Consider the following 19,285-nt stretch of genomic DNA (forward strand, 5'->3'; position numbering starts at 1 on the left):
TGTCTCACTACCCAGTGTCTCTGTACCAGTGTCTCACCACCAGTGTCTCACCACCAGTGTCTCACCAGCAGTGTCTCACACCCCAGTGTCTCACTACCCAGTGTCTCACTACCCAGTGTCTCACTACCCAGTGTCTCTGTACTAGTGTCTCACTACCCAGTGTCTCACCACCAAGTGTCTCATTACCCAGTGTATCTGTACCAGTGTCTCACTACGCAGTGTCTCACTACCCAGTGTCTCACTAGCCAGTCTTGCTATCAGTGTCTCACTACCCAGTGTCTCACTACCCAGTTTTTCACTAGCAGTGTCTCACTATCCAGTCTCACTACCCAGTGTCTCTGTTCCAGTGTCTCACTACCCAGTTTTTCACTACCAGTGTCTCACTACCCAGTGTCTCACTAGCAGTGTCTCACTACCCAGTGTCTCACTACCCAGTGTCTCACTAGCAGTGTCTCACTACCCAGTGTCTCACTACCCAGTGTCTCACTACCCAGTGTCTCACTAGCAGTGTCTCACTACCCAGTCTCTCACTACCAATGTCTCACTACCCAGTGTCTCACTACCAATGTCTCACTAGTGATAATGTTGGACTGTACTTCAGTGTGCTCTGATGTTATGGGTCTAATCGCCGTCCTGTGTTGGATGGGGGAGGGGGGGAGCTTCATGCAGCAGCGGTATGAACATGGCTGATGATGTAAATGCATTTGGCTGATTGCCCTGTCCCGGTGACGTCAAACATAAACTCGCTCAAAAGCTGGAGACGCGGCTTTTTGACGTCATGTCACCGCGCTGTGTCGTGACGTCACCGTCAGAACATCCGGGAAACGCTTTATTTTTTAATCGGAATCTTTATTTTTTTAGACTGCGGTCGGCGGAGGAATTCGATGAGCTACGAAGCTCTTTTTGTTGTTGCCACAGATGTCCGGTCAGGGGTCACGGGGTCAAGCGATTCGGCAATGGGCGGATCGTGGGCGCACGCCGGATTGGGCGTCATGTTGGCCTGGGTCGCAATGACGTCATGTTGTCCTAGGTAGCATTGGCGTCATGTTCTGGGTCGCGATGGCGTCACGTCACTGGGATGTCGGAGCCGAGTTGGGGGGGCGGTGACGAGGGGCTGGAGTCGCCTGCGGAGGTGAGAAGGAGGTGAGGATGGTGGTGATGGTGATGATGGTAATGGTGATGGTGAGAATGGTGGTGATGATGGTGGTGATGGTGAGAATGGTGGTGATGGTGAGGATGGCGGTGAGGATGGTGATGATGGTGAGGATGATGAGGATGGTGAGGATGGTGGTGATGGTGACGATGGTGGTGATGATGGTGGTGGTGGTGATGATGGTGGTGATGGTGACGATGGTGGTGATGATGGTGGTGGTGAGGATGGCGGTGAGGATGGCGGTGATGGTGAGGATGGCGGCGATGGTGAGGATGGTGGTGGTGGTGAGGATGGTGGCGATGGTGAGGATGGTGGTGATTGTGATGATGGTGATGGTGACGATCCTGAGGATGATGGTGGTGATGGCGAGGATGGTGACGATGGTGAGGATGATGGTGGCGAGGATGGTGGCGACGGTGGTGGTTCGTTGTTGATTTATTTTGCTATAGCCCTGTGAGCCATTCGTCTCTTGAATCGGGTGCAACCACAACAAACAAACAAGCAAACTAAAACCAAAACAGGAACAAGAAAAGCATCTGAAAGTGACCATGTGACCGTGCTCGGATGGACGACCGCCGTGCATGACGGGCGTTCGCGGCGACATTCCGCGGAGCCACGTGGTGTGATGGCAGAGGCCGTTGGGGCCAAAGCACATTGTTGTACTGCACACGATAGGACTTCTATGGCCCCACGCCTTCACAAACCCACCCCCGGCCGGCGTGGTGAAGCATGTTCAATATAACGCCCCGATCGTCAAGTGGATTCGCATTGACGTTGCTTTGATTTAAAGCTTTCGTGACTGCGGGGATTCGTATTCTTTGGTGCTTTCGGTAAAGTCACCACCACCACCACGTAGAATGGAAACAATAAAATAATATATATGTTTTATATATTTTATTGTTTCCCTTTCTACGTGACTTTACCGAAAGAACCGATAACGGAAACAATAAAATAATAAAAATATGTTTTATATATTTGTATTTTATTATTGTTTCCCTTTCTACGTGACTTTACCGAAAGAACCAATAACGGAAACAATAAAATAATAAAAATATGTTTTATATATTTGTATTATTTTATTGTTTCCCTTCCTACGTGACTTTACCGAAAGAACCAAGAATATTGATGTTGTTACGTGTCCAGAGCGCGCGTGGGCCAGATCTTGTCGACTGGACCGTGTGCGCGCGGAACTGAAAGAGCTTTTGGAGCTCAAAGCATTCCCTCCAGCACAAAATAAAAATTCCGATGCCGTTTGTTTGCTGGTCGATCGGGAGTTTGGGAGCACTTCGGGCCCTCTGCTCAGACACGGCTCTGAAAAACAATGAATGAGCGAAAGCCTACGTGTTAAACGGAAAAACAATGTGAATGTAACAATGTGAATGCATGAGGATGGTGATGGTGAGTATGGTGAGGATGGTGATGGAGAGTATGGTGAGGATGGTGATGGTGAGTATGGTGGTGATGGTGAGGATGGTAATGATGGTGAGGATGGTGATGGTGACGATGGTGATGGTGAGTATGGTGGTGATGGTAGTGATGGTGATGATGGTGACGATGGTGGTATGGTGGTGATGGTGAGGATGGTGAGTATGGTGGTGATGGTGAGGATGGTGAGGATGGTGGTGATGGTGGTGATGGTGGTGATGGTGAGGATGATGAGGATGGTGTTGATGGTGGTGATGGTGGTGATGGTGGTGATGGTGGTGATGGTGAGGATGGTGATGATGGTGATGATGGTGAGGGTGGTGATGATGGTGAGGGTGGTGATGGTGGTGAGGGTGGTGAGGGTGGTGATGGTGAGGATGGTGGTGGTGATGGTGAGGATGGCGGTGGTGGTGAGGATGGTGATGGTGAGGATGATGGTGAGGATGGTGGTAGTGATGGTATTTGTGGTGAGGAAGGTGATGGTGGTGGTGATGATGGTGAGGATGGTAGTAGTGATGGTATTTGTGGTGAGGATGATGGTGAGGATGGTGATGGTAGTGGTGGTGGTAGTGAGAATGATGGTGATAGGATGGTGAGGATAGTGGTGGTGGTAGTGAGAATGATGGTGGTGTGGTGAGGATGGTGATGATGGTGAGGATGATGATGGTGATGATGGTGAGGATGGTGGTGAGGATCATGATGATGGTGAGGATGGTGAGGATGGTGGTGAGGATGATGATGGTGTTGATGATGATGGTGAGGATGATGATGATGATGGTGAGGATGGTGATGGTGGTGAGGATGGGAATGGTGGGATGCTGTTGATGGTATTTGTGGTGAGGATGGTGATGGTATTGGCGGTGGTGGTAGTGAGAATGATGGTGATCGTGAGGATGGTGGTGGTGGTGTTGGTGATGGTGGTGAGGATGATGGTGATGGTGGTGATGGTGGTGATGATGGTGAGGATGGTGAGGATGGTGGTAGTGATGGTATTTGTGGTGAGGATGGTGATGGTATTGTGGTGGTGGTAGTGAGAATCATGGTGATAGTGAGGATGGTGGTGTGGTGAGGATGATGGTGAGGATGATGGTGAGGATGATGGTGATGATGGTGTTGATGATGATGAACTCTTCCTTTTCAGATGCACGTGGCGACCGCTTTGCCGACATCTTGAAAGGCCCCCCCTATGGAGTTCTCAGTGAAAAGAATCAAACCGGAGTTCCGTCATCTGGCCCTTCTTCATCCTCACCAGATATCTCAATAGCGTCAGGAGACCTTTCATCAATCGACTGGCAAGTCTTTACGGCCCTTGGATCCAACCACCTACCTATTGTGTTGACAGAATAACAACAAAATCCAGAAAAACGCATGTCAAAATAACAACAAAAAAATCCAGAAAACGCATGTAAAAAATGTTATAAATTGATTTGCATTTTAATGAGGGAAATAAGTATTTGAGCCCCTCTCAATCAGAAAATCTTCTGGCTCCCAGGTGTCTTTTTATACAGGTAACGAGCTGAGATTAGGAGCACACTCTTAAAAATAAAATAAATCACGACGTTTCAGGCGCAACACAAGCGTCCGTCGTCAAGTGGGAAAGCGTGGCCTGCTGCTGGGGCAGACTTTTAAAAGGTTTGAAATGGGTGTAGCCCAAGGGTCATAGAGAAGTGGCCGGGGCTAGTGATGTTAATGTGAGAAATTAGAGGACACGGAAGTGGCTATGTTAATGTGAGAGATTGGCATGATGTTAATGTGAGAGATTAGCATGTAACTGTAGAAAAGGAGAGCGGCCTCCTCGACGAGGGAGTGCAACCCAACGGGTGTAATCCAAAGGGCCTGTGAGTATGAGAGTGTAATCCAAAAGACGTGAGCATGAGAGTGCAATCCAAAGGCATGAGAGTGCAATGCAGCGGACATGTGAGCATGAGAGATCTAAGAGAGATGCATAGAGAGAGAGAGATACAGAGTCGAAATAACAGCTGACATAGGCAGGTTGCATGGACACATCACAGTCAGTGAAGACTTTACCTGGTTAATAACGTCCTTCCAATGATTGCTCAGTTTGTACCCATCCTCTCGGTTGAAGTTGTGTTGTCTGTGTTTATATATCTGGATGGCTTCATGAACAAATCTCTGACGGTAGCCGGTAGGTTTGCAGAGTATCTCCTTCTTGGAAAAATCTATTTCGTGTGAACCCACAGCGTTAAAACAATGATCGGCAACTCCAGCCGCTGGTACCGGTCATCGGCAAGTCCACTCATCGCCACATCCTCCTGTACCACATCACTCCATCTCTTTTCTAGCCAGTGCCGCGCCCATTTAGACGCCTCTAACCGGCCGAACAAAAGCCGTTTAGGCATGCGGTGGCTGGGCATGCGGGCTACATGACCCAACTATACACTATACGCTACGTACGGTGATAAATAAGTTCAACGTACACACGTCGACACGCGCGTGCTTGTACCCCCATCCCCCACCCCCCCACTTGCAGGGCGCGATGTCGGATGAGGGGAAGCTGCTGCAGTGCTCGCTGTGCAAGTGGGTGCTCATCAGCCACGCAGCGCTGCAGGACCACATGAAGCAGCACGGGCGGCAGATCGGGGTGGAGTACTTCCAGTGCAGGTGGTGCTCCTACAGCACCTACTGCCGGCGCACGCTCAGCATCCACGAGAGGATCCACACGGGCGAGAAGCCCTACAAGTGCGCTACGTGCGGCAAGGCCTTCACCGAGATGGGACCGCTCAATAAGCACAAGCGGACGCACACCTCCGAGAAGCCCAACAAGTGCGCTACGTGCGGCAAGGTTTTCGTGAACTTGGGCACCCTCAGATCGCACGAGAAGTCGCACACCTCCGAGAAGACCTACAAGTGCCCCGTGTGCACCAAGGTGTTCGCCACCCTGCAGAACGTTCAGAGCCACCGGGCGGTGCACAACGGCAAGAAGCCGTTCGAGTGCGACGCGTGCGGCAAGGTGTTCGCCAACCTGCGGTTCCTTGAGTGCCACGAGATGACGCACGCCGACGAGCGGCCGTACGTGTGCACGGTGTGTGACAAGGTGTTCACGCACGCCAAGGACCTGTGCAGCCACCAGAGGGTTCACCTTTGTAAGAGGAAGGGCTACAAGTGCAAGCGATGCGAGAGGTCGTACACCAGGCTGGGCGCCCTCCGTACCCACGAGAAGACGCACGCCAACGACGCGCCGCACGTGTGTTCAGAGTGCGGCGAGGTGTTCACTGAGCTGGACAGCCTGCATCAGCACGAGAGGACTCACGAGGAACAGAAGCCACTGCTGTGCTCAGAGTGTGGCGAGGCGTTCACGGAGCTGGACAGCCTGCGTCAGCACGAGAGGACTCACAAGGACCAGAAGCCACTGCTGTGTTCAGAGTGCGGTGAGGCGTTCACGGAGCTGGACAGCCTGCGTCAGCACGAGAGGTCTCACAAGGACCAGAAGCCACTGCTGTGTTCAGAGTGCGGTGAGGCGTTCACGGAGCTGGACAGCCTGCGTCAGCACGAGAGGACTCACAAGGACCAGAAGCCACTGCTGTGTTCAGAGTGCGGTGAGGCGTTCACGGAACTGGACAGCCTGCGTCAGCACGAGAGGTCTCACAAGGAGCAGAAACCACTGCTGTGTTCAGAGTGCGGTGAGGCGTTCACGGAACTGGACAGCCTGCGTCAGCACGAGAGGACTCACAAGGACCAGAAGCCACTGCTGTGTTCAGAGTGCGGTGAGGCGTTCACGGAGCTGGACAGCCTGCGTCAGCACGAGAGGTCTCACACGAGGATGGTGATGATGGTGAGGATGGTGGTGGTTAGGATGGTGGTGGTGATGATGGTGAGGATGGTGGTGGTGATGGTATTTGTGGTGAGGATGATGGTGAGGATGGTGATGGTATTGGTGGTGGTAGTGAGAATGATGGTGAAGATGATGGTGAGGATGGTGGTATGGTGAGGATGGTGGTGGTGGTGTTGGTGATCATGGTGAGGATGATGATGGTGAGGATGATGGTGAGGATGGTAGTGTGATGAGGATGGTGGTGGTGAGGATGATGGTGAGGATGGTGATGATGATGGTGAGGATGGTGATGATGATGGTGAGGATGATGGTGAGGATTGTGTTGATGGTGAGGATGGTGATGGTGAGGATGGTGATGGTGAGGATGGTGGTGATGATGGTGGTAGTGAGAATGATGGTTATAGTGAGGATGGTGATGATGGTGATGATGGTGAGGATGGTGGTGGTAAGGATGATGGTGAAGATGGTGATGGTGAGGATGGTGATGGTTAAGATGGTGATGATGGTGTTGATGATGATGATGGTGAGGATGGTGAGGATGGTGGTGGTGGTGTCGGTGAGGATGGTGATGGTGAGGAGGATAATGGTTTTGCCGATGATAACTCTTCCCTTTCAGATGCATGTGGCAACCTCTTTGCCGACATCTTGAACGGCTCCCCCTATGGGGTACTCAATGAAAAGAATCAAACCGGAGTTCCGTCATCTGGCCCTTCTTCATCCTCACCAGATCTCAATAGCATCAGGAAACCTCCTTTCATCAATCGACTGGCGAGTCATTACGGCCCTTGGATCCGACCACCTACCTATCGTGTTGACCCTCGATGCCACCAAGCCTTCACAAACTCCTAAAAACCGCTCGTTTTACAACTTTCAAAAAGCTAACTGGCCACTTTTTACTTCAGAATCAGAAGCATTATTCGCCGACAACATCAACCATATCCACACATCCGAAAAGATTTTCAGAAACATCATCGCAACTCCCACTAAGCGCCCCGTCCCGGCGGGTTGCTGCAAGCAACACCTGTGCCTCTCTAAAGAAGCCTCGATGCTAATAAACCAACGAAACACTATTAGGACTAAAAATCCTACATCACCACCACTCACTCCCAGCCTTCAATATTGAAATCACAAAGCTAATCAATCGAGCCAAAACAGAACGCTGGCACGAGTTTGTTGAATCTTTTGACCACCGCAAAAACTCAACAAAACTTTGGAAGACCATCAAACCCTGAGATGGACACTCCAAATCGCCACCCAATTGTGCAATCACTTTCAAAAACAAATCCATCAAACAACAATAACATCGCCAACCACTTCAACAAACTTTTCTCATCAGTCGTCCCACACTCTTCTAATAAATCCAGCCGTCATAAAATCTGTCAAACCAAGGAACTTCAATCTTGATTTGAAGCTTTCGTGACTGCAGGAATCCATACTCTTTGGTTCTTTCGGTGAAGTCACGTACAGTGAGGGAAAAAAGTATTTGATCCCCTGCTGATTTTGTACGTTTGCCCACTGACAAAGAAATGATCAGTCTATAATTTTAATGGTAGGTTTATTTGAACAGTGAGAGACAGAATAACAACAACAAAATCCAGAAAAACGCATGTCAAAAATGTTATAAATTGAGTTGCATTTTAATGAGGGAAATAAGTATTTGACCCCCTCTCAATCAGAAAGATTTCTGGCTCTCAGGTGTCTTTTATACAGGTAACGAGCTGAGATTAGGAGCACACTCTTAAAGGGAGTGCTCCTAATCTCAGCTTGTTACCTGTATAAAAGACACCTGTCCACAGAAGCAATCAATCAATCAGATTCCAAACTCTCCACCATGGCCAAGACCAAAGAGCTCCCCAAGAATGTCAGGGACAAGATTGTAGAGCTACACTAGGCTGGAATGGGCTACAAGACCATTGCCAAGCAGCTTGGTGAGAAGGTGACAACAGTTGGTGCGATTATTCGCAAATGGGAAAAACACAAAAGAACTGCCAATCTCCCTCGGCCTGGGGCTCCATGCAAGATCTCACCAGAGCTACACGGGAGTATCTTGTCAATGATCTCAAGGCAGCTGGGACCATAGTCACCAAGAAAACAATTGGTAACACACTACGCCGTGAAGGACTAAAATCCTGCAGCGCCCGCAAGGTCCCCCTGCTCAAGAAAGCACATACTGTAGGTATAAAATAAAATAAATCACGACGTTTCGGGCGCAACACAAGCGTCCGTCGTCAGGTGGGAAAGCGTGGCCTGCTGCTGGGACAGGCTGTTTTAAAAGGTTTGAAATGGGTGCAGCTCAAGTGTCATAGAGAAGTGTCCGGGGGCTGTTGATGTTAATGTGAGAAATTAGAGGGCACGGAAGTGGCTATGTTAATGTGAGAGATTAGCATAATGTTAATGTGAGATGTTAGCATGATGTTAATGTGAGACATTAGCATGATGTTAATGTGAGAAATTAGAGGGCATGGAAGTGGCTATGTTAATGTGAGGGATTAGCATGTTAATGTGAGAGATTGGCATGATGTTAATGTGAGAGATTAGCATGTAACTGTAGAAAAGGAGAGCTGCCTCCTCGACGAGGGAGTGCAACTCAACGGGTGTAATCCAAAGGGCCTGTGAGTATGAGAGTGTAATCCGAAAGACATGTGGGCATGAGAGTGCAATCCAAAGGCATGAGAGTGCAATGCAACGGACATTTGAACATGAGAGATCTAAGAGAGAGGCATAGAGATACAGAGAGTCGAAATAACAGCTGCCATAGGCAAGTTGCATGGACACATCACAGTCAGTGAAGACTTTACCTGGTTAATAACGTCCTTCCAATGATTGCTCAGTTTGTACCCATCCTCTCGGTTGAAGTTGTGTTGTCTGTGTTTATATATCTGGATGGCTTCATGAACAAATGTCTGACGGTAGCCGGTAGGTTTAAAGAGTACCTCCGTCTTGGAAAAATTAATTTCGTGTGAGCCCACAGCGTAAAAACAATGATCGGCAACGGCACCGCTGGTACCGGTCATCGGCAAGTCCACTCAGCTCCACATCCTCCTGTACCACATCACTCCATCTCTTCGCTAGCCAGTGCCGCACCCATTTAGACGCCTCTAACCGGCCGAACAAAAGCTGTTTAGGCATGCGGTGGCTGGGCATGCGGGCTACATTACCCAACTATACACTATACGCTACGTACGGTGATAAATAAGTTCAACGTACACACGTCGACACGTGCGTGCTTGTACCCCACCCCCCCACTTGCAGGGCGCGATGTCGGACGAGGGGAAGCTGCTGCAGTGCCCGCTGTGCAAGTGGGTGCTCATCAGCCACGCAGCGCTGCAGGACCACATGAAGCAACACGGGCGGCAGATCGGGGTGGAGTACTTCCAGTGCGGGTGGTGCTCCTACAGCACCTACTGCCGGCGCACGCTCAGCATCCACGAGAGGATTCACACGGGCGAGAAGCCCTACAAGTGCTCTACGTGCGGCAATGTTTTCGCGCACTTTGGCAAGCTCAGAAGGCACGAGAAGTCGCACACCTCCGAGAAGCCCAACAAGTGCGCTACGTGCGGCAAGGTTTTCGCGCACTTGGGCACCCTCAGATCGCACGAGAAGTCGCACACCTCCGAGAAGACCTACAAGTGCCCCGTGTGCACCAAGGTGTTCGCCACCCTGCAGAGCGTTCAGAGCCACCGGGCGGTGCACAACGGCAAGAAGCCGTTCGAGTGCGACGCGTGCGGCAAGGTGTTCGCCAACCTGCGGTTCCTTGAGTGCCACGAGATGACGCACGCCGACGAGCGGCCGTACGTGTGCACGGTGTGTGACAAGGTGTTCACGCACGCCAAGGACCTGTGCAGCCACCAGAGGGTTCACCTTTGTAAGAAGAAAGACTACAAGTGCAAGCGATGCGAGAGGTCGTACACCAGGCTGGGCGCCCTCCATACCCACGAGAAGACGCACACCAACGACGCGCCGCACGTGTGCTCCGAGTGCGGCGAGGTGTTCACGGAGCTGGACAGCCTGCGTCAGCACGAGAGGTCTCACGAGGAGCAGAAGCCACTGCTGTGTTCAGAGTGCGGCGAGGCGTTCACGGAGCTGGACAGCCTGCGTCGACACGAGAGGTCGCACGAGCAGAAGCCACTGCTGTGTTCAGAGTGCGGTGAGGCGTTCACAGAGCTGGACAGCCTGCGTCGACACGAGAGGTCTCACGAGCAGAAGCCACTTCTGTGTTCAGAGTGCGGTGAGGCGTTCACAGAGCTGGACAACCTGCGTCAGCACGAGAGGTCGCACAAGGAGCAGAATGCAACGTCATCAAACATTAGGCAGCAGCAGGAGGACAGTGACATGGGTACAAACCCGCGTGGTCTGGAAATTTGCTAGAAGTTCCTCATGCGTGGTGTGAGATGAGGACACTCGTGGCGAAATTAACTTCTTAGATTATTTCCAAACATGTATCTGCCGTAATTCACAGACGCGACGTGTGTGCATGTGTGCGTGCATGTGTGTGCGTGTGTGTGCGTGAGATGAAAACACATTCGGATTCAGAATATTTATCCTGGAGAAATCCGATGAGTTATGACGCTCTTTTTCACAGATGTCCAATAGGGGCAGGGCAGGTCATAAAGTTGCAACAGCAAACAGTACAGCAACACGATAGGAGTGCAATGTATTGGAAAGGTAAGCAAGTCACTAAAATAAATTAAATAGATAAAGTATAAGTTCTAATTGCATAAGTGCACCAATTTCCCAAGCTTAGGCAAGGCAGCAAAACAACATCGAAAACAGTCCCAGAACACACCAAGACAACACACAGTCCCTCAATAAAATTGGCGCATTAAAAGTGAACTATCGATGTATGTATGTTGAACTTCTTTCGCACCGTGCACAGCCAACCGTGCTAATCGGACGTGCGGCTAAAGGTGAAAGTTACAAATCACATTTGCAAATGCAGTTTTATGCAGCGCTAATCCCCGTCTTGATACTTTTTGAAGATTTAACGCTCCACTCGTCAAACACTGGAGGATCCTCTGTGGCAAGAAATCAGAATCAGAATCTTTATTTATCCTGGAGAAATCCGATAACCTATGAAGCTTTTTTGCACGGATGGAAAGCCACCCTCTGTCTTCAAGACATGGCCAGAGCGCCACACTCCAGCAAGAACCACGTCTGGCAGCTCCCCGGGGCGGGAGAGACACACGGTCCCGTCGACTTACACCTGAGATTGTGTCCTTCAAACCATGCCCGGTGGTCATCGACAGCCCTTCACGGTGAATCCATGTTCAGATGTTCACGGGGGGGGGGGGGGGGGGGGGTCGAGCGGTAAGCCTGGGCCTTTTGAGAGTTGGTGAGATATTAACTCCCTCGCCTATTATGCAGGAGATCGTGGGTCTGATCCCGACCGCGACGCCTTTTGTATATTTGGAGTTTGCATGCCTCCCTCTCCCCGTGGTTGCGTGGATTTTTCTCCGGGTTTTTTGGGTTTTCCCTCCACATTTAGAAAACTATGTAACAATGTTTGTTCCTGGGTAGTAAATGTTATTTCGTAATTGCTTATACCTAAAAAGTTTAAAAAATGGCTGTTATTCCCCACAAACTTTGCGTTTGTGACCAGGACAGTGATCTTCTGAAAATTACCTATTTTCAATTAGAAAAGGGGTGAATTTGTGTCTTTTCGTTCACATAAAGTCAGAAAAAGAACAACATGAATCTAATTAACGTGTTTATACTAAAGTAATACAAACATGACTACAAATGATTTACAAGTGAGTAGTATTTCGAGATTTACGATTATACTGTAAATCACCTTCACAAATCAGCCCCCAAATGTAGTTTTCCATCATGTTCTCGGTCAAAGTCCAGTATATCCTGGTGGAAGCACTCGCCTTGCTCCTCCGAGCACACTCCCATGTTCTTGAATTTTTCAATATGAGGATCAAGGATATGGACTTTGAGGGACATCCTACAGCTCATTGTGCCGTAGTTCTTCACCAGAATCTCAACCAGCTCAACGTCGTTTTCGACCTTGTGATTGCCCAGGAAGCCACGAACCACTGCAACAAAGCTGTTCCAAGCCGCTTTCTCCTTACTCGTGAGCTTCTTGGGGAATTAATTGTACTCGAGAATCTTCTTTATCTGTGGTCCGACGAAGACACCGGCTTTGACCTTTGCCTCGGACAGCTTAGGGAAAAAGTCTTGAAGGTACTTGAAGGCTGCCAACTCCTTATCTACAGCTCTGACAAATTGTTTCATAAGGCCCAATTTGATGTGCAGTGGTGGCATCGCAACCTTCCGGGGGTCCACCAGTGGTTCCCACTTGACCTTGTTCCTCCCTATCAGAGAACTCGGTTCGCTGTGGCCAGTCCCGCCTGTGGTTCTTCCGCATTGGTGTCTCAATCTTTTGTAGTCATTTTTGTATTACTTTAGTATAAATACATGTTCATTGTGATTCATGTTGGTTTCTTCTGACTTTGTGAACAAAAAGACACAAATTCGCCCATTTTCTCATTGATAATAGGTAGATTTCCAAATATCACTGTCCTGGTCACAAAAGCAAAGTTTGTGGGGAATAATTGCTACTTTCTGTACTTTTGAGGCATAAGTAATTAGGAAATAACACTACCCAGGAACAAAAAAAATGTTCACAGTGGAATCAACATCGCCGCGCGTTTAGAGGATTTGTCTGCCGCTATGAATTTCCACGTGATGATAAGCCACTCCGTTGAGCTATTATTTGTGGCCAGGTCTCTTAGTGGGCCTTACCTAGAAACAGGTATGAATACTTGTACTCTTTCGGTCTTTCGGTAAAGTCACGTAGATCGGTATGGATGTTGAACAAGCCAACCATGCTAATCGGAGGTGGCGGAATGGAAACTTCAGGGTTATCACAGCAGTCTTTTGATAACTGAAGGAAGGCGTCGGGGTCTGGCCGACTGCATCTGACTGCATCTCGTATCTCCAAGAAGCACAGTTGGCTTCGTACGGCACGAAAAAAGTTCAACATTCGAGCAGTGCTCAACTTACGAACACAATTACGGTAGTTCCTGAGGCCCATTCGTAAGTTGAACAGTTCATAGGTCACAACACAATTATGTACTGTCTTTTAAATGTCCATACGAAATGCGTTACGGTTAAACAAAAAATGGAAGCATTGTTATAACTCACAAGAAGAAATATTGTACATTTGCATGAAACACTGTAAACAAAATACTGCATAGTAAATAAAACAAAATAAAGTAGCAAATAGAAACATCCGTTTTATTTAACCTACCTTGAGTCCTGATGCTGGCTTATTACAAATTCAGACCTTGTTGGTCACCCCCATGGGTGGCAAGATAAGGTTTAAAACAATTAAGTTTGATAAGGTTAAAATAAAAAAAACCTATCACGAAGGGCCAGTTAGGGTGAGGTTTTGAGGTTCATTATAAAAAGACGCCATTTTGGTTTTTGCAGGAATTTTGACTGAAGTAACAGACTGCGGAAGGCCGGAGCCCGGAAATCATAAATATCGCCATTACCTGAGTTACCAGCGTCATCAAGCGAACCCAATTTCCACCACGAGCAGAATCATGGATCAGAACCTGGATGAGGATTTACTCGATTCCGAAGAATGTGATAGTGATGTCGTAATTGTGATGGAGAAGAATGGAGTGGCCGACGCGGAGAATGATGGAGTTGCCAACGAGGCGTTGGCGAACGCAGGGAAGGCCAGAGGACGCCCGATGGGCCAGTTTTGGCACTACACCGATGATCCGGAACCGCACAAGTTGAAGAGTGCCGGCTGCAAACATTGTCGCACCACATTCAACCATCACAAGAAGAGTGAGCGGGGCGATGAGGCACCTGAATGCATGCGCCGCTTTTCGGAGGGCAATGAATGGCACCGAGATAGGTTATCGTCCCGAGTGGTCTGCGTCAAACGAGAAGCGGGCGAAGCCATCGAAGGCAAGCGACAGCTCAACTCCATCTACATCGAACGCTTCGTCGATGAAGCAAGGATCGATCAAAGATCGGCTAATACCCAAGCTCGATAAGCGAACGAAGGGGAAGTTGGAGCAGGCCATAGCAATGCATTTCTTCGTCTCAGGCACGTCGGTCAAGCGGGTCGAGGAAGAGAACCTGGTGATGGCTGTCAAGGCCCTTTGCCCAGATGCAGTGCTGCCGAACAGGAAGTTGCTGGCCGGACCATCGCTCAGCAGTGCGTACATCGACATGAAGAAGGTTGACACCGTCCTGGACAATAGGACCGTTTGCCTGACATCTGATGCGTGGTCAAACATCAAGAATGGTCCAATTGTGGACTACATGGTCACATCGCCGCCCACAATGTTGCTTCTTGAGTCGGTGTCCACTGGGGAGCAGGGCCACAACACTAACTGGATCGCCTCGGATCTTGAACGTGTGATGGCGTCCCATCCGAAGACTACATTCGCTGGCGCGGTCAGCGACAACACATCCACCAACAGGAATGCGTGGGAACAGCTCTCGAAGGCTGTACGCCGCATGGTCTGCATTTGCTGGTCAAGGACATATTCTCCGTCATGAAGACGAGGAAAGCCGGCCAAACAGAACACACATACTCGATCGACTATCCGTTCGTGTACCTGCTTGAGTATAGCGTGGGGTGCACGGACACGGTCAAATTGTTTCACAACAGTCACGTTCTCAAGGCACAGCTGCAGGCTGAACAGAAGATCGCTGGCGTTCGAGCGTTGGTCCGTCCGGCTCCTACACGTTGGGGAACGATCAAAGGCTGTTGCGAGACGCTGTTGTCGTCGGAGAGGGTTCTGCATTCCATTGTCACAGCTCACGACTTCATCAAGGGGACGGCAGCTCAGAAATCAGAGCGCATGCGAATCAAGACCATCATTACGAGCGACAACTTCGTCTCTCTTGCAGAAGTCCCTTGCCATTCTCACGCCCATCGACGCATCGATTGTCAAATTTCAATCCGAATCCATACCAGTCTCTGAAGTCTTGCCGGATTTTCACGCCCACCTTGCTGAAGTTTTGCCAAGCTGCACGAAGACGGTCATGTGAGCACTGAAGAGATCAACTACCTCATCAAGTTGGCAGCAAGTCGCTTTCAGTTCATGTACGGAAAGGCCCATGGACTTGCGTTAGATCCTCGATCATTGGAGAGGGCTTGAGCCCAGCTAATCGAAAAGAGCTGGAGAACATCTTACTGGAGACACCGATCAACAAAGAGACGGCGGTTGATAATGAGAAGTGAGAGGCACTCTTTATGCAGCTCACCGAGTACATCATTTCGGCGCAGCAGAAGGATGCCGGCAGGTTCAGATTAATTATGCTACTCAAGGGACTTAAGACCTTTGCAGTATTGGCAGTCTGACGGCGTGGCCTGGCCCGATCTTCAGAAGATCGGCGTCAAGCTATTCACGATTGGCGACATCCTCTGCAGCCTCGGAGCGCAACTTCTCAACTTTGGGCTTCATACACAGCGAGCTCAGGGACAGCTTGGCATCCAGTTCGGTGGAGAAGTTGGTCTACCACAAGAGCGTTCGCCGAATGCAGTTCTATGTCCGAGGGCGACGACATGGACTTGTCGGAGGACTAGTACTGACCTGGGAGTATTGCAAATAAAACCATGAGGTTTAAGGTTTTTTCCACCCCTGGTCACCTGATACCCCATATAAATCTCAATGTTCATCCTACGAAGTCCCATCACAAGGGAGAAACACAAAGACAAAATGTTTGTCTATTGAAACGGTTGTACGCCGCCTGGACCTGAAAACTCAATTCCCCTGTACAAGAATACCAACTAAAACTGTATGGGTCCACAGGTTTGCACTACCCAGTGTCTCACTACCAGTGTCTCACTACCCAGTGTCTCACTCGCAGTGTCTCACTACCCAGTGTATCTGTACCCGTGTCTCACCACCCAGTGTCTCTGTGTTGAGGCATAAATTACGACTCGGAGGCAGATCTTCATGTAGGGGCTCACGCCATGTTTTATTAGGGGCTCACGCCAGTTGTTTTATTAAATACCTCTCCGCACACGACTCTGTGTACTGTCCCCTCACTGCCTACACCCCAACTCCCAGGGGAAGGGTACTGGGGAGGTCCCTACACACCCCCAGGCTCCCCAAGCCTGGTGCTAATTTCCCCCTAACCTGGGTCCCATCGCTCCCCCAGGAGAAGGGTACTGGGGATTCCCTAGCAGACCCCCAGGCTCCCCTAGCCTGGTGCTAATTTCCTCCTAACCTGGGTCCCATCGCTCACCCAGGAGAAGGGTACTGGGGAGGTCCCTACACACCCCCAGGCTCCCCGAGCCTGGTGCTAATTTCCCCCTACCCCGGGGTCCCATCGCTCCCCCAGGCCAAGGGTACTAGGGAGGTCCCTAGCACACCCACAGGCTACCCTAGCCTGGTGCTAATTTCCCCCTAACCTGGGTCCCATCGCTCCCCCAGGGGTAGGGTACTGGGGAGGTCCCTAGCACACCCACAGGCTACCCGAGCCTGGTGCTAATTTCCCCCTAACCTGGGTCCCATCGCTCCCCCAGGAGAAGGGTACTGGGGAGGTCCCTACACACCCCCAGGCTCCCCGAGCCTGGTGCTAATTTCCCCCTACCCCGGGGTCCCATCGCTCCCCCAGGCCAAGGGTACTAGGGAGGTCCCTAGCACACCCACAGGCTACCCTAGCCTGGTGATAATTTCCCCCTACCCCGGGGTCCCATCGCTCCCCCAGGGGTAGGGTACTGGGGAGGTCCCTAGCACACCCACAGGCTACCCTAGCCTGGTGCTAATTTCCCCCTACCCCGGGGTCCCATCGCTCCCCCAGGGGTAGGGTACTGGGGAGGTCCCTAGCACACCCACAGGCTACCCTAGCCTGGTGCTAATTTCCCCCTACCCTGGGTGCCAACTCCAAACTTCACCCGTTCCTGGCTCCCCGCAACGACCTCGAACACGTCACGGGTCCCGACCTAAATATCCAAGGGGGACATGATGTCACCGTCCCCCCCCCGTGTCCATGACGTCACCATATGTGACGTCATCGTACCGGAGGGCGAGCGTGACATGACGTCACTAACTACTATACATCTGTACCCAGTGTCTCACTACCAATGTCTCACTAGTGATACTGTTGGACTGTACTTCAGTGTGCTCTGATGTTATGGGTCTAATCGCAGTCCTGTGTTGGATGGGGGAGGGGGGGGCTTCATGCAGCAGCGGTATGAACATGGCTGGTGATGTAAATTCATTTTGCTGATTGGCCTGTCCCGGTGACGTCAAACATAAACTCGCTCAAAAGCTGGAAATGCGGTTTTTTGACGTCATGTCGCGCGGCGCTGTGTCGTGACGTCACCGTCAGAACATCCGGGAAGCGATTTTTTTATCGGAATCTTTATTTTTTTAGACTGCGGTGGGCAGAGGAATTCGATGAGCTATGAAGCTCTTTTTGTTGTTGTTTGTTGTTGTTGCCACAGATGTCCAGTCAGGAGTCACGGGGTCAAGCGATTCGGCAATGGGCGAATCGTGGGTGCAAGCCGGATTTGGCGTCATGTTGTCCTAGGTCGCAATGACGTCATGTTGTCCTGGGTCGCGCATGCAGTCCTAGGTCGCAATGACGTCATGTTCTGGGTCGCGATGGCGTCACGTCACCGAGATGTCGGAGCCGAGTTGGGGGGGCGGTGACGAGGGGCTGGAGTCGCCTGCGGAGGTGAGGAGGTGAGGATGGTGGTGATGGTGATGATGGTAATGGTGATGAGGATGGTGGTGATGGTGGTGAGGATGGTGATGATGGTGATGAGGATGGTGGTGATGGTGATAATGGTGATGGTGGTGATGATGGTGGTGATGGTGGTGAGGATGGTGGTGATGGTGATGATGGTGATGAGGGTGATGGTGATGGTGGTGACGATGATGGTGGTGATGATGGTGGTGATGGTGATGAGGATGGTGGTGGTGGTGATGATGGTGATGATGGTAATGGTGATGAGGATGGTGATGGTGGTGGTGATGATGGTGGTGATGGTGATGATGGTAATGGTGATGAGGATGGTGATGATGGTGATGATGATGGTGATGATGGTAATGGTGATGAGGATGATGGTGATGGTGATGATGGTAATGGTGATGAGGATGGTGATGGTGGTGAGGATGATGATGGTGATGGTGGTAATGGTGATGAGGATGGTGGTGAGGATGATGGTGATGGTGGTGACGATGACGATGGTAAGGATGGTGAGGATGGTGATGGTGACGATGGTGAGGATGGTGATGATGGTGAGGATGGTGATGATGGTGACGATGGTGATGGTGAGGATGGTCATGGTGACGATGGTGATGGTGAGGATGGTGGTGAGGATGGTTGTGAGGATGGTGGTGATGGTGGTGGTGAGGATGGTAATGGTGAGGATGGTTGTGAGGATGGTGGTGGTGAGGATGGTAATGGTGAGGATGATGATGGTGAGGATGGTGATGGTGAGGATGGTGGTGGTAAGGATGGTGGTGGTGAGGATGGTGGTGATGGTGAGGATGGTGGTGATGGTGAGGATGGTGATGGTGAGGATGATGGTGGTGGTGATGGTGAGGATGGTGGTGGTGATGATGGTGACGATGGTGATGGTGAGGATGGTCATGGTGACGATGGTGATGGTGAGGATGGTGGTGAATATGGTGGTGGTGATTATGGTGAGGGTGGTGATGGTGAGGATGGTGAGGGTGGTGATGGTGAGGGTGGTGATGGTGAGGATAGTGAGGATGGTCCTGATGGTGAGGGTAGTGGTGGTGAGGATGGTGATGGTGAGGGTGGTGATGGTGAGGATGGTGATGGTGGGGATGGTGGTGGTGAGGATGGTTGTGAGGATGGTGGTGATGGTGGTGGTGAGGATGGTAATGGTGAGGATGGTTGTGAGGATGGTGGTGATGGTGGTGGTGAGGATGGTAATGGTGAGGATGATGATGGTG

At 50.6% G+C, this 19,285-nt stretch overlaps 2 protein-coding genes across 6 annotated transcripts in view; both read left to right on the top strand.

The window, feature by feature from the left end:
- The first annotated feature begins 484 nt into the window (after nucleotides 1-484).
- Nucleotides 485-11,204, top strand: LOC116957651 (uncharacterized). Of its 4 annotated transcripts, none has more exons than XM_076057251.1 (4): nucleotides 489-1,143; nucleotides 3,720-3,870; nucleotides 5,064-6,371; nucleotides 9,624-11,204. In XM_076057251.1, the coding sequence occupies exons 3-4, from the start codon at nucleotides 5,076-5,078 to the stop codon at nucleotides 10,737-10,739; spliced, it is 2,412 nt and encodes an 803-aa protein (XP_075913366.1). In that variant the 5' UTR covers nucleotides 489-1,143; nucleotides 3,720-3,870; nucleotides 5,064-5,075; the 3' UTR covers nucleotides 10,740-11,204. The 4 variants fall into 4 exon arrangements, with proteins under 4 accessions (XP_075913364.1, XP_075913366.1, XP_075913365.1 ...); XM_076057250.1 differs by having other exon boundaries at nucleotides 5,070-6,371; XM_076057252.1 differs by having other exon boundaries at nucleotides 489-1,132; nucleotides 5,070-6,371.
- Nucleotides 11,205-17,910: 6,706 nt separating this feature from the next.
- LOC116957653 (uncharacterized) overlaps nucleotides 17,911-19,285 on the top strand; it is a 31,036-nt gene continuing 29,661 nt past the window's right edge. Inside the window, exon 1 of one of the 2 annotated variants that reach the window (XM_032979958.2) lies at nucleotides 17,911-18,035. The gene's annotated coding sequence lies outside the window, so the exon portion shown is untranslated. Of the gene's footprint in view, nucleotides 18,044-19,285 lie in introns of both variants that reach the window. The other variant, XM_076057253.1, reaches the window with a different exon arrangement.

The sequence above is a fragment of the Petromyzon marinus genome, chromosome 80, assembly GCF_048934315.1.
Source record: "Petromyzon marinus isolate PM22_M1 ecotype Great Lakes invasive population chromosome 80, UKy_Petmar_22M1.pri1.0, whole genome shotgun sequence".
NCBI lineage: Eukaryota > Metazoa > Chordata > Hyperoartia > Petromyzontiformes > Petromyzontidae > Petromyzon > Petromyzon marinus.